Source organism: Hyperolius riggenbachi, chromosome 10, assembly GCF_040937935.1.
Source record: "Hyperolius riggenbachi isolate aHypRig1 chromosome 10, aHypRig1.pri, whole genome shotgun sequence".
Classification (NCBI taxonomy): domain Eukaryota; kingdom Metazoa; phylum Chordata; class Amphibia; order Anura; family Hyperoliidae; genus Hyperolius; species Hyperolius riggenbachi.
Window position 1 is genome coordinate 146,461,248 of NC_090655.1, and position 15,856 is coordinate 146,477,103.

The 15,856-nt window shown below is 42.1% G+C and overlaps 1 protein-coding gene across 9 annotated transcripts in view; it reads left to right on the forward strand.

The window, feature by feature from the left end:
- Positions 1-15,856, forward strand: part of BMPR1A (bone morphogenetic protein receptor type 1A) — a 348,175-nt gene that overhangs the window by 84,583 nt on the left and 247,736 nt on the right. For all 9 annotated transcript variants that reach the window (XM_068258612.1, XM_068258616.1, XM_068258613.1 and 6 more), the window contains exon 3: positions 12,529-12,685. In XM_068258612.1, the coding sequence (XP_068114713.1) occupies positions 12,601-12,685 (85 nt within the window). In that variant the 5' untranslated portion in view covers positions 12,529-12,600. The remainder of the gene's footprint in view (positions 1-12,528; positions 12,686-15,856) is intronic.

Sequence of the window (15,856 nt, forward strand, 5' to 3'; positions counted from 1 at the left end):
GAAGTGACAGGTTTTGGACAAGTCCATTTCTTTATAGGGGATTATCGGGGATATATTTATTTTCAAAAGCACTTAGTGAATGGCAGTTGCTCTGTCCAACTGCCAAAAAAAACCTGTGTAGCAAGCAGGGAGGCTGGCCAGCAACATTGTTTAAAGAGAAACTCCAACCAAGAATTGAACTTTTTCCCAATCAGTAGCTGATACCCCATTTTACATGAGAAAGACAATGATTTTCACAAACAGACCATCAGGGGGCGCTGTGTGACTGATTTTGTGCTGAAACCCCTCCCACAAGAGGCTCTGAATACCGCGGTACTGCTGGCAAACTGCCACAATGTAACAATGTTCAGAGACAGGAAATAGCTGTTATTAGCTGTCTGTAACAGACAGAGCAGCTAGAAACAGCTAAATAACCTGCCCACAGTAACAATGTCACCATGTAATAAATGTCAGAATGTGAATCTGGGAGAGGAAAGATTTTACAATGAGCAAACACTGACTAAATCATTTATACATAATTATGGTAAAAAATGAAGCACTTTTTTTACTACATTATTTTCACTGGAGATCCTCTTTAAATCCTTTTTAGGGAATATCTTTATAAAGGATAAAAGCCTTGCTGAGAATCCCCTATGAAAAGATGGACTAGTCCAAAGCCTGTCACTTCTGTCAGATTTCTACTGCCTACTGTAAGTGACAGCAACATAGGAGAAAAGTCATTTATGGCTCATTTTACTCTGATAAATATGTACTTATTGTTTGTATTTGTTTGCACATGTTTTAAATTTTACAGTTTTTCGCTGTAGTGCCCCTTTAATGAGCATGTTGCTATAGCAATTCTATATGCTATGAGGAAAAAAAATGCAGAGTGTGTTGCCTTATGCCTGCGTTGCTACTCGGCCGTTGTGCAACACATAAAGGACTGGTAAATTTGCTGTGCACAGGTAAAACTGGGGAGAAGTGCTTATTCCACTAGAGTCAGTGCATGGTGCTAATAATATAACACGCTGCTCCCCTGCGTTAGTACCAGTTACATTGCTGTGAGCTGTCTGCCCACATCAAATTTACCAGCCTTTCGTGCATCAGGCCCGTAGTGTGAACTTGGTCTTAGACCTAATTTTATTTGAGAGCTGATATACCTGTAAGAATGTCAATTTAGTTGGCCCCGTCCATTTTAAAACTAGTGACCCTGAAGTTACTGTTGTCAGACTTAAAGGGAACCTTAAAGGGAAGGTTCAGGGACAGTTAAAAAAAAAAAAAATCCAAATCCACTTACCTGGGGCTTCCTCCAGCCCGTGGCAGGCAGGAGGTGCCCTCGCCGCCGCTCCGCAGGCTCCCGGTGGCCGACCCGACCTGGCCAGGTCGGGCCTCTTTTGCGCTCCATTGTGCGTTCCACACTGTCGCGCTGACATCATCGGACGTCCTCCGGGCTGTACTGCGCAGGCTCAGCCCGGAGGACGTCCGATGACGTCAGCGCGCCGGCATGGAGCGCAGAAGAGGCCCGACCTGGCCGCCGGCCTGGCCTGGTCGGGTCGGCCACCGGAGACCACCAGGAGCCTGCGGAGCCCCAGGTAAATGGATTTGTATTTTTTTTTTTCTGTCCCTGAACCTTCCCTTTAACTAAAATAAAAAATGAGTTTTACTTACCTGGGGCTTCTACCAGCCACCTGCAGCCATCTTGTGCCCTCGTAGTCATTGACGCTCCTCTGGTCCCGCGTACCTTTGCACACATTACAGCTGGTACAGGAGGCTATCGCGGACGTGAACGCGTATCTTTATACACGTTGCAGGGCACAGGATGGCTGCAGGGGGCTGGTAGAAGCTCCAGGTAAGTAATACTCCTGTTTTATTTTGAGTTAAGGTTCCCTTTAACTATGGCAACTGGAGATTTCGCTTAAAGTGTACCCCAGGCGATATGTGACACAATGAGATAAACGTGGTATGTACAGTACTAAACACATTAATAACCAGGCCGATTTATTTTGCAGCCTGAAAGAGTTAATTTCTAGGCATGGGAGTGACCGCTTCTGTCTAGTTGGTACCTTGGCAGGAATGTAGTAAACATCACTGATGAGCAAATTACAGCCATAAACGCCTTTTTCTAACTCCGGGGCATGTAATTGGCTGACATTGATTAGAGACAGTAAAACATACAACCTACTTTGTAAATGTTTAAATATAAAAGAAAACCCTGGGATACATTTTTAGGAGTAGGATAAATTTAATAGTTTATCTCATCAGTTTATATTCGCCTCAGGTTCACTTTAAGACCTCTTTCAGACAGGAGGCAGAAAGGCACATTTGGTGAGCAGCGTCCCTTCTGCCACCCACCAATACAATTTGAGTGCAAATGTAGCAGAATTGCAGCGGTATTAACACTACGCGTGTCTAGGGCTGACGTGCTGTGGTGTTAACTGGCAGCAGAGGGTCGTGACTGAGCACAGATGTGGAGTATGTCATTCATAGTTATGCTGGGTACGCACGTTGCTTTTACCCGCTCGATCCGTGGGACTGAGCGGGATCGTTTATTTCCGGCATGTTCAATTCAGTTTCGTTCGATACAGTCATCGATTTTGCATGATAAGTATGCAAAATCGAGGGCTGTGTCGAACAAAACCGAATCGAACATGTCGGAAATAAACGAATCGAGCGGGAAATCGTGACGTGTGTACCCAGCATAAACTGAAGACATTGTTTTCCTCAGAGCAAGTAAAGTTGGAGTTTCCCTTTGTAGTTACGCGGGGCAAGTTTGTGGCTGGTGGGACTTGCTGTTCTCTTTTCAGCTAGACATGAGTTTGCAGTTGATGTACATTAAACTGGTATATGGTGTGTTAACACACTTTTTCCCACATTGGTATGTTTGATACAAAGCAATTGTAAAGAAAACTGAAATGTGCCTGTGCATCCCATGGATGAGAAGTTTATTATCCTCCAGCAACTTCTGTTTTCATTTTAACAAATTAAATTGTGAAACGGAAATTATCTTGTCATAGATGGTCCTCCAGCAATGATGTAAAGCTTGTTTTACACTTGTCTGGTTCTGTTTAATCATTGTTGCATTTTTAGACTTGTTTTTACCCTTTTCTGCTTCTTAACGAGTTTTGCTACAATCTGTTTTAGTGTGTTATAAAATAATGAAAATGTCAACAGGAAGTAACATATAATCTGGCATAAGGGCACTTTCTGTATTGCCTGCCATGTGTAGCTGAAGTTTTCAGTGGAGTCCCCAGCACAGGCTTAAAATAATAGGCATGCGTTATGTGATGGTCTGTCGTCACTTTCTAAGTGTTAGAATTTCTAAGAGGCTCTGAATGGGATGAAATGATTTGTGGAGAAATAATATCAAGGAAGGGGGAAACCTTGCCATGTACAAGCCTCAGAAAGGGAGGGCTATTGCTTGGATTTGCCTGCTTGAAGAGAGGATGGTATTCTTATGCTAATCCATGACTTGGATAAGGAGCAAAACAGCCCCCTGCACACAATGGAAGTGGAGCCAGGATGTCTGGCCTGTAGTGGAGCGCGCCTTGAAAAGCATGTCAGACTGGGCGCCTGAGGCAGCCTTTGGGGGCAGGAGCTCAAGGAAGAGGAGGGTCCTTACTTCCCTGATTTTTTTTTTTATTGTGCTGGCACTTGGCCAGTAAAGAAGACTGCAGATGGTAATTCAAGAAATGCAGCACAATTACTGTTTTTCAGCTGGCTTTAGTCTTCTATGTGTAACCCTTTCTGGAAGGGAAATATGCACCTCCAGCTGGAAGCAGGAGCAGAGGCACACGGAAATAGGTGCTTAGATTACACACTTGTAATTAACTAGCCTTTTGAAAGTTTTGCCTAGCGAGGATTGTAAACAGCGTGTGTGTGCGTTTATGCACTTTTTTTTCTTTCCACATTCCATGTAAATGCTATACTGTCTCTAAGGTTAAATTGTTTGCAGATGCATCATATTTTTTTTTTTTATAAAACACTGCAGTCTTGTGTCAGCTATTGAATGCAGCGATGGAAGACAAAATCTTAACGCAGACACAAGCTTATGCTGGTAATACACGGTACGTTTTTCGCGCTCGATTTCGCGGCAGATCAATTTTCGCGTTTGATTCCACGCTCGGCTCGCTTATCTTCCTTATCTTTACGCATTGTTTCCTATGCGAAATCGAGCACGGAATCGATCCGGCAGGGTATCGGAAATGATCAATCGAGCCATCTTAATGGCTCAAAAACGTACCGTGTATTCCCAGCATTAGGTACTATCTGTGCACAGGCAGTTAATTTGTGGGCATCTCAGGAGGCTGTCCACTCTCGCTATCCGCATTCCTGTCTAGTGCCACTGGCTTGTCTGCAATACTTTGTAGGATATATACGGGTATTTTCAATCATCAGATTTTTAGTTTTGAATTTAATTTAATCAGTCAGGAATGTGTATAAGATAATTTTTAGGAGTCCTCTTTAATACATTCCAGACATGGAAAGTATGTGGTTGACCATGTATTCAGTACACCTGACAAAATGGTGATGTAGCAAAATAATCTTAGTTTATCTACCGTGAAAATAGAAAATCTAACAGCAGAGCTAGTACTGTGATTACAGCACTGCCCTGGGTGTTGTACCGGCTAATATGCAGTATGCACTTTTTTCAGGCAACTTTTAACCTAATTATTTCTCATATACAAAATAAATATATACTGTATAGCACTACAGATATGTGGATATATTGGGGGTAATGTGTGCGGCAGCCCCAATATGCAGAGTGAACTGCTGAGCTTGCTTCAGTATATATAACTACCTGTCCTCTCCTTAGCTTGCTTCTGCTAGTGTTCCTGGCAGCTTTCCGAACTGGCCACTAGAGCTCCAAGCTCACTGCGGTCACATGACATTGAGCCTGGAGCTCTATTGGCCAGTTTGGAAAGCTGCACAGGACACCAGTGGAAGCAAGCTGGAGCAAGGACAGTAGCTATATCATCTGCAGCTATATCATCTGCAGCATGCTCTGTTGATCACTCTGCACTTGCCGGGACACGCAATAGCATTCTCCATGGGGTCGATTATTTGCATTGCAGCATTCGGTAATGCAGAAAAAAGCTGACTTTATTGAGCACTTAAGAAAATGTCAATTCTGTTACCGAATGAAAAGCTGAAATTACCAAGCAGTGAGGTAAATTACTGACTTGTGCGGTAAATACTTCAACACATTTCATTAAATGTCAATTTATAAAGCTTACAATATGTGGGAAAGCCACGAAAGAATACGGTCTGCTTTGAAGTGGTGAAAAAGTTTAGTGTCTGTGTGAGAAGACTGTGCTGCGAGCTGTGACTCCCAAACAGAAGCAGTAAGAGATGTGAATGACAGGAGCAGGGAGCCATTAGAAACAGCTTGTCTTTAGCAAATCTGGATGATGGAATCTTATAGGACCCGCAGCCTTCTCAAGCGGAACAAGCTTTTAAACCCTCCAAGCAACAGCAGAGCGAGATAGAAACAAAACAGGCTTCCCCTGAATACCTTAGGCCAGTGTTTCTCAAACCTGTCCTCGTGACTCCCCAACAGTGCATGGTTTGCAGGCAGCCTCACCTATGTACAGGTGGGGTAATTAGTGTCTCAGGTAGGTGGATTCCATGTAGCTGAGGCACCTGTGCATAGGTGAGGTTGCCTGCAAAACCTGCACCGTTGGGGAGTCATGAGGACAGGTTTGAGAAACACTGCTTTAGGCTGTTTAGCTGTTTAACCTCTTGGGTTCCTATTTGACGATTTGTGGGAGCTAGTGGTGAAAAATCACCTAAGCATGGCATGATTCAAGTTTCTTGGAAGTTAATTTAAGCTGTGGCAATTAAATAGAATGCTAAGAAAGACTAATAGACCGATTCAGAGCAAGCAGAGGCAGTATAACAAAACTTGTACATCTAAAGGGATGTCTGGGATGCCTCTTACTATTGTAATGCCCTCACTGCACAGAACAGCTTGTAACACAGACACTCCACTCTCTTCTGCTGTTATGGACAGGTTTTTGTCAATGGGCTTCAGTAATTTACTGAACTACCGCACCTGTGAACATTTTTATGAATTGGCACACACAAGTCTAAAATACCGAATGCAGTATTTTCTAGACCAAATGTTTTCGCCCAGCCTTTTATGAATTGACCCCATTGTATAGTACAGTCAGAAATTAAGAATGACCAAAATGCATTATTCGCTTACTCTACCATAAGCCTCTCTGTTGGACACTGCGTGTTATTTCCCCCTCTCTCCCTCCATAGAAATTGATGCCTCTAGGTTATAGATGTCTATACAGCACTGTGCTCCAAAAAGTCACCCGTTAACCATAAATAACGACCAGCTTTAGCCATGGGTAACCACAGAAAAGAATATCCAGTAATAACTTTTTGGGGATAGCCTGATGATCAGAACTTGAACCCTTCTGAAAGCTCACTTCTGTAAATATATTTAGTAAAATATAAAATGTATATTATAAAGCAGTTATCCTCCTCCTTTCTTCTTTTGTAAGCTGAAACAGTGTCCAGCAGCACAAGGGCCATCACCTGCAGGGATCCAGACTCAATCCCTTGAGAGCGATAGTTTGGGGCCGAGTGCTGTACAGATGCGGTGCTAGTGCTTGGACGATATGTTCCAGCAGGGTGGATCTCTCGCCGACTTATCAGGGCCGCTGTATACTTGGCCAGACAGACAGCCTCTCTCTGGCTATGACCATCTCTAGCTTGTGTATGAAGCCCTCATTGACAACCTTTTAAGATTGGCAACATGGTTGTGAAAGCACAAACTATAATCCACACTGGATGATAAAGTTATTATTCAATTTATCTATCTGATGCTTGAGTGAAAGAACCGATTCAGTCTGCCACAAACAAGTATTTAAATACAAACACAATCACTTAGCCTGCAGATAGTATGTATGTAGATGTATCATATCTGTGGGTAACTTAAAGGGTCGTACATACATTCAACAAAAGTGCACATCCAACCCAATCGACATAACCAACCGCATGACCTGTATTGTCCGCACACCAACCAAATGAACCACCAACTCATTTGCATACTGCAAAGGCAAGCGGACCGAGGGACTGCACGATATGGCCATATTCAAAACAAGCACAAGTCGTTCAAATGACGTGTACACATGTGGCCAACTGCACAATATCAGTCGTGTGGGTTGATCTGCCAGTTGGATCGGGCAAACCGCCTGTTATCAGTTGCTCGTCTAGTCGTTTGTCATGCGTACACACACCCAACTATTGTCGAACAGACCCAAGTTTGGATGATAGTTTGGCAGAAAAGTTGCATGTGTACAGGAGCCTTTAAAAACTGCAGGATGAATGGAAATGCTTTTTGTTTTAGGAAGCTCTGCTCATGCTAGGAGGTGACCCACCCTGCTTTCCAAGATAATAATCCCCAGAAACAAAAAGTGTTGGTGAGAACTGATTGTATTCTTCATGCAGTGATTGCTGTCTCTAGCACATCCTCTCCTGGGGCAGGCAACTCAAAGCGTAAACAAATGCACCCTTTGCTGAGTTTATTTTTGTTTGAACTAGGAAGGATGTTATAATGTTTCTGAAATGAAGACACCAGAGACACATCAAAGGGAGCAACTAGTCTTGTGTCTGATTTCTAGACCTCCATGGGATTTACAAGTGCTGTGGTGCACTGTATGATAGGATTTAAAGGTAACATTAGGTGAATATTTTGTTGGCAACAACCTGTTTGTATAGTCGGTGTGCAGTTCTACTGCGTCCGATACTAGAGGATGGAAAAAGGTATATAGAAAACTATCTGAAAATGGGACCAGGGAACTACTAACCATACACCGTATGTCCAACTGGACCTGCCCTATAGGTACATGATAAAAAAAGAATGGTCTCTTTATAATACATACAAAGCGTAAACATTAGAGACTGTCCTGCATATGGACATATATATAAAATATATATCTGATTCCCCACCACTTCTGCGGTCTGTTGGGAGTGTGGTTTTAGCTATCCCCCAGCCCCCCAGGGTGCATATGCTCATGAAATGATGATATAAGGTGTGATTAAAAAAAATATCTGGGCAGTTTAAATAAAAATAAACCAGTCAATATTTCCTAATAGATAGAACTCCACCTATCAGCAGACAATAGGGGGCATCTAAAAAAAATAAAAAAAAAATACACACTTATGGGGTGCTATAACAGTGAAATAGCAGATTGTCGCTAGCCTGGCGCTATTTTTAAGGGGGGGAGGGGGGACAGCAGAGCCCGGGTGGGGGGCTGGAGGCAGCAGTAGAAGGCCACAGAGGCATGTCATTGTGCACAGAACATGCCTCTGTGTTCTATTAAGATTTGAAAAACACCCCTCGGGTTCTCTTTAAAGAAACAAAAAACCCATACATTTTTACACAAGCAATTTGAGGTTATAAGTAAAACATTCAAATTGGGGTTGAACTCTAGAGGATTGAAGACCTTTTAATAACTCTTTTAAAGGGCAGCTAAAGTGAGAAGAATATGGATACTGCCACATTTATTTCCTTTTAAGCATTACCAGTTGCCTGGCAGCTCTGCTGATCTATTTGGCTGCAGTAGTATCTAAATCACACCAGAAACAAGCATGCAGCTAATCTTGTCATATTTGACAAAGTCAGAAACACCTGATCTGCTGCATGTTTGTTCAGGGTCTATGGCTAAAAGTATGAGAGGCAGAGGATCAGCAGGACAGCCGGGCAACTGGTATTGCTTAGAAGGAAATATGGCAACCTCCATATCCCCCTTGCTTTAGTTGTCTTTGAAGCTAAATCGCTTTGTTTAACATACTGCTAAAAATACTGAAGGATATCATAGTGGGATGCAGACCTCTTCGGTTTTAGTTGTAGGCAATACAGCTTCTTTAGGAAATCTATCATGGCTCTGAAAAAAATAAACATTTGTTGATGACCAGAAGTGAGCAGATCATTTATGCAGAGTAGCCGCAAAGGCCACATTACCCACCACTGGAATGCAAGCTGAGGCCTGTGAGCCTAAGTTATATTTAGCACAGTTCCATATTTGTGCATTAACCTAACTGTATGGGAGTGAATTTAATCCCTTCCAAGAGAGATTTTGGTAGGCTATAACAGAGGATGGGTGCACTGGAGCAAGAATTCCGCTAGGGCTCATCTACTATAAGAGGGCTTCATGGTCCTGGCCACTAACTGCCCCAAGTTGCCAGCTTGATAAAACAAATATCCAGAATTGAGATTCTTTTGTGAACTCTTAAGCTAATAGAGCAAATCCCTATATTCTAGGAGTCTTAGGGCCCTTTCACACTGGGGCGGTGTGGTGCGTCAAATTGACACACTGCAACTGCACTCCAGTGCAAACTTATGGGGTCGTTTATATTACCTGTTTTGCAATGTGGTCTGCCGGAAGTCCTCGATCTGGCGCTGGTCCAGAACTACGTTACCACACGGCTTCTACGGGGACTTGCGGTGATCTGTGTCGGCCCGAAAGTCATGTTAGTCTTTGGCGACGCATGGCTTTTTAATCATTTTCTGATGTGATGTTGCATGCGCAGAAGCTTTATTTTTATAATACGCTTCCCAGTAACTTCCTCATAACCGAAAGCAAGAAGTGAACGCAAGGGCGTGTCACTTCCTACTTGGACTGATGCCAGATGGGCAATACCGCGTAGTAACCGTATTCCCCGAAGGCCTGTTTGCAGTGTGAAACCAGCCTTACGGTTCCAGGTAAACCCATGTATTTATCGAGGACATATTATTATTATTATTATTATTTAGTATTTATATAGCGCCGACATATTTCGCAGCACTGTACAGTGTATATATATATATCTTGTCACATATATTTGGGACCAGGAATCTTTCACAGTTACAAGTGAGAATGCATAGAGGAGCTATTGTAATAAGTTAATTTCTCATAATCCTGTCTATAAAATAAAATAGTTTGTCCTATTCTGTTTACTTCTATTAAACGTTTAGCAAATTATATTTTGGTGCTAGCTCCATTGGCAATACTTAAAGAAAACTTTTTAAGAGCCCTGACTACCTGGTTCTGTGGATTTGTCCAACCCTGGTGTATTATATGGGTGTCAGAATTTGGCTCTTCAGTCTGTTACCATTTTTTATTTTTTAATATGACAAGGTTTGTTTTAACCCCAGAGGAAATTTAGACCATATCTGAAAACATTTCCTAATAACACCACCATATTTTTGAGTCCTATTTAGGATGGAGAAACATGGAAACCTACTACAATGAGTACATAACTCTGTGGAGATTAAGGTTTTGGGTTTAATTCCTGTAAAGACTATAGTGTACCCCTAGCCTGGTCCCCCCCTCACCCCATCCTTATACTTTTAGTACTGTTTTATTATTGGTACTGTGACTGTCACAGCACCATCCTCCCCCCTCTTCTTCCCCCCCCCCCCTCTTCAGTGCCTCCTGTGACCCCTGTTCTGCTCAGTCATATTCTTTGACTGAGCAGAACGTCGAATATAGTCAGGGAGGAGATGGTAGTTCTTCCTCCCCTCTGCCTATCCATAATTCCGACCTCTCCACCCCCGATTTAGTTCTAGATATGACACACAGCGTGCAGGGGAGCTGCGCTGTGTTCGGGCTTGTGGTCATTGAGTTTGTATATCCTTCTGAACTCAATTACCACAAGCAAGTACACAGCGCAACTCCCCTGCGCACTGTCTGCAGTGAATCCTATCTGGAACTAAGCGACGAGTGGAGGGGGTGTAGTTAAGGACAGGCTGAGTGGACCGACCCATAATCGATGACAGAACGGGGGCTACTGGGGTGCTGGAAGGGGAGGACTAACACCTCCAGTGGCCCCTGTTCTTCCGTCGTTTATAAAAGTATTGGGGGGGAGGGGGCAGGACCAGGTCAGGGATACTTTAAGGACAACTAAAGTGAGAGGGATAAGTAGGCTGCCTTATTTATTTCCTTTTAAAGAACACCTGTTGCCTGGGTATCCTGCTGATCCTTTGCCTCTAATAATGTTTTAGCCATAGACTCTGAACAAGCATGCAGCAGATTAGGTGTTTTACATTATGGTCAGACCTGACAAGATTAGTTGCATGCTTGTTTTTGGTTTTATTCAGGGAACTTGAAATCAATATAGGATCCTCCATGTATCTCTCACTTCAGGTGTCCTTTAAAGCTTCAAGGCACCATTTAACCACTGTTTTCTGGAGACAAATGTCGAGTTTTGGGTTCACCTCGTTTCCCCTTAAATGTCGTTTTTAAATCCAAAAGCTTTCCGCTTTTTTCAGCACGACACGAGGGTACTCTATAACTGTGTATGCCGCTACAAATGAAAACCATGGAATGATAGCTACAAAACGTTTGCGGAAAACGCAATTGCAAATTCCAAAAGAGAACCAGGAATTGCAAGTGTGTTCCCTCCCTTAAAGTTAACAGTGCCGTGTGATTCTCTATCAAAAATCTCACAACTAGGATTGCAGCTTGTGTCTTGTGAATGGGATCCTCTTGCCTTGTTTGTTTTTCTCCCCCCCCCCCTCCCCTTTCGCTAAGATTTGTATTTTTGTGTTGAGTAGGTGCCAAGTTGGATGTATCTATGCGCACCCCTATCCTGCAGCACATGACCATCTTTAAGTGCTTTCTGTTTTTAATATGGTTCCCTCCTGTTGCTAGGCTGTCTCCTTTCCTTTGTGGTGATGAACCCTCTTTGTTTCCTAATTACACAGAAGTCACAGATGTGTGAAAAGTAGGCCACAGGTCACAGGCTGTGTGCCCCTATACCCAGTGGAATTGGAAGTGACAGGCATCTCTTTGCTCCACCACTAATTTGCCTCTGTGTTAAATAGCTCCAGAGCCCCAATTAAAATGAAAAGTTCCTGGGTTCTGATGAACAGACAGATTGAGTTATTTATGGTGGAAGCAGTCACCAACAGTAATTGAGGCACATCCTTGAACAAATACAAATTTTTCCATTCAGGAATAGCGCCAGGCTGACAGGGTCATGCAGGTCAAGCTCACCGAAACAAGAGGCCAATGAAAGCCAAAACTTGCTTTCCATTCATCTTAACACAAGTCTCCTTTGTGCACATTAACTGTTGAGGTGTGCAAGTTGCACCAGCAGCTCTTTGAGGTCCAATTATGTCTTCTGTATTAATCAGCGTATAATAAAGCGTCTGAGCCATCTATACATCTTCAGTTTTAAGTTTAAATGTCTGATTTATCATCAGTTTGGTCATGAGAAAACATTTTTCTAACATTTTGTCTAGGCATGGGAAATAACATTGACATAAAAAGAAAAAATGGCAGAATTACGCAGAAGAAACAACTTTTTGGAGTTATAGCAACATTGATTTTAGCACCAAGCTGGTTTAGCTACCCAACTGTAATCTCAGGAGTGCCAGAAGAAAAAAAAAACTAAACAAGTTTTTTTTCTTTCTTTTTTTTTTTGCTTGTTTTTTGTTTGAAGTACATGTAGTAACCACTTGATTATGTTGCTTCCTTGCTTGGTAAACTCTACACTGTGTGTGTTTTATGCAACTGGTTGGGTAACACACTGTTTTTTATTTATTTGCAGTGATATTTGCAACCAAAGAAGACAATACCTAAAATTGTGAAAATAATCTCTTTTCTCCTGGCTTCTGCTAAAATGCTGCAGTTGAAAAACAAGACAATGATTAAGCATGGTTTTGCTGCTTTGTTGGGATGCATTCTTCTAACAGTATATATTCAAGGTTAGTAACAGATTCTTTCATATTCTTTGTAAAATGCATTATTATTATGCATTGCTCAAGTTTACGTCTCTTCAGATTATGATTCACAACCTTATAATCATCCTTCAACTGTGCAAACACCTGTTTCATCAATTTCTCAGGGTAATGAATTGCACCACATAGAGCCTCCAAGTCTATCAGATTTGCAGAAGGAAGTCTATTACAACCTGCTACACTCTAGTTGCAACTCTGCTGTATGAAGCACTACTGACCTAAATCCGTTATTACAGTTGACCAGTGTTTGGCAGTCTTTGCGAGGTTCATCAGTCCATTGACCTGTTTTTATTGTTGCAGATGTGTATGCATCTGCTTTGCCTGGGACTTGTAGTCCTATCCAATCTTCTATATTTCGTAAGGCAGCACTAGAGAAATGGCCATTCTTTTAAAGCTTGCTTAATTGTGACCAAATAAGGCAAATGATTTGTTTTCCTAATTGATGAAATAAACTGAGAAGTGAATTTGTTGGAAAAATGAACCTGTGTACTTTATAACTAAAGCAGGTAGCAAGTGTCAAAACTCTTTTCAGGCTTTTATTGCATTATTTTGGGAGACTTCCCTGCACTGCTACGTCTACTCTGCGTTCTTGTTGTGAAAACAGTAGTTTAATAAATGTTCAATCTGGAGCACAAGCCACAATAGCAACCTAGATGTTCTTGCCTACTGTACACCCTCCCACTGATTTTGCTTCTGGTCCTGAAAGAAAAATGGCTGTAACGGTTGGAAATACTTACTGGTAAATCACCTTTTGTCTGGATGGTGTAATGGTTAAGGGCTCTGCCTCTGACGCAGGAGACCAGGGTTCGAATCTCGGCTCTGCCTGTTCACTAAGCCAGCGCCTATTCAGTAGGAGATCTTAGGCAAGTCTCCCTAACACTGCTACTGCCTATAGAGCGCGCCCTAGTGGTTGCTGCTCTGGCGCTTTGAGTCCGCCAGGAGAAAAGCGCGATATAAATGTTATTTGTCTAGTCTTTGTCTGGATTGCTACTTTGTGTGGTTTTGATTGGCAATTCATTTTGTTAAGGGACATTATTGTAAGTAATCAAAGTTGATTGAAAAAATGCCATTTTTGGGGAAACCTTTAGAGCTGGAAGGTCAAGAGTAAACTCTTTCTCCATTTGTATGCATCTTACACTGTGACTGTATTGACCTGCTAGAATCAGAAGAGAGAGATTTTTACTGCATTTCTTGTTGAATTTAACATTAATTTTGCTTGTGTTCCGGTTTCCTGTTTAGACATTTAAACGATACCTTCTCTATGCTAAGAACACCGGGAGTGAGGGGGATATGGATGCTGCCAGATTTACTTTTAAACAATACTAGTTGCTTGGCAATTCTACTGATCTTTAATACATCAGTAGTGTCTGAATCGCTCACCGGAAACAAGCATGCAGCAGATCCAGTCACACTTTAGCGTGATCAGCAGGACAGCCATATTTGCATTGTTATAAAAAATTTATATGCCAGCTCTATATCCTTCTCACTTCAAGTGTCCTTTAAAAGTGCCTTGGCTGTAGCCAACTAGCAGAACTGTTTCTAAAGCTCTGTGTATATCACAGTGCCTTTCAATAGTGCACCTCTGTTTTTCAGGGTTCCTAATCTATAAACTGTGCTAATTCTGTACTTTGGACTGGTCAGATGACAGTATTGCCTGGCTACAGATATTGTACTGTTATTTGCTATGGTCATTGCTTTTAGTTAAAGGAGAATCCATGTATAAGGGAAATATATTGTAAGCCTCTTTGAAAATCTCTCCACAATGTGGCTCTGGTGGGTCAACTAACCATTGAGGTGTTCTACTGGGACGGAGGACTAAGCCAATTCCCATGTCCAGAACAGCTGTATCAACAGATCTGCCACTACATGGAGTGTATGTATTCAGATGCATTGCACAACTAAATATGTGATAATGCAAGTGGAGTTTGCGGGCATGGGTGCATACAAGCCGATGCCATCTGTGATTAGATGGTCAGAAACACCAAAACCACATACAGATGTGCAATGGCTCTTCCAAATGATCCTTTGTTCCAAGTAAAGTCCTGTACGCATGCTAGATGAAATGCGGTTGATAACGACCACCCCTTCCGAGACTTCAGTGTGTACAGTAGCCCTCACGCCTCTAAACTGCTTGGCCATCGATCTTCCTTTCGGATCGCTTCAGCCATCTTGCCCACCATGTCATGTCACCAATTCAAAGCAGCCCCCCACCAGCATCTGCCCAGCCATGTCGCCTGAGGGATCGGGTACCCATCCCCGATGGACTACATGCCTAGAATGTCTGAGACCTGTGTTTCCATGGGATTGGGTTAGATTCCATATGGCCCAACTTGTTCAGAGCCACTTGTTGTGTACTAGCAGACCAATAACTGATAAAATGATGGCGTACTGGATATTTCTAGTTAGAAGTGAATTCTTCTGCAGCCTGATCAGCAGACAGTTTGTCAACCCAGAGTGAATATGGGCAAAGTCCTTATGTATTAGCTCTATAACACATCTATACAACATATAAAAGCTTGATTTTCATCATATGCACATGATCTTTGTAATTGTTTTATATCTGCCAAGCTTCCTTTATGCGTGTTAAGTTGAAGAGAAAATTTATACTAGTCAGGTCATGCATTAAATTCCGACTTGATTTTTTTCTTTCCTGAAATTATTGTAGTTCATGACGGTTCAGTGCATCAGTCAATGGCATGTTAAGTGAATTTCCACCATAAATCACTTCTTCATTTCACTCAGTGAAATATTTTCACTTTGTCTTTGACAGTCGACATGCCCTACAAATTTTTCTTGTTCACATCCAAACGCTTCATGTGCCTGGCCTTTTATACTGAATTTATGTAGGAGAAAGTTGGGCTGAGATATGACAAGCATTTCAGATATGTGAATTGTGAACAGTATCCTTGTACTGTCGTTGTATTTGTACCTCATGACCAAGCAAATAAAAACAATTTGAAACATGAAATCTACATTTGCTGCGATTAACATTAAAAACCTATTATAAATAAAAACAGGCTTTTAAAATATGTATAAAGAAAAGAGATGTTGTGCTCCTCTGTTATTCCACTTGAGTGCTAGCTCCACTAATCCAGTCTATAATACCGGTTCGCAACACCAAAAAGTCACCACGGTATA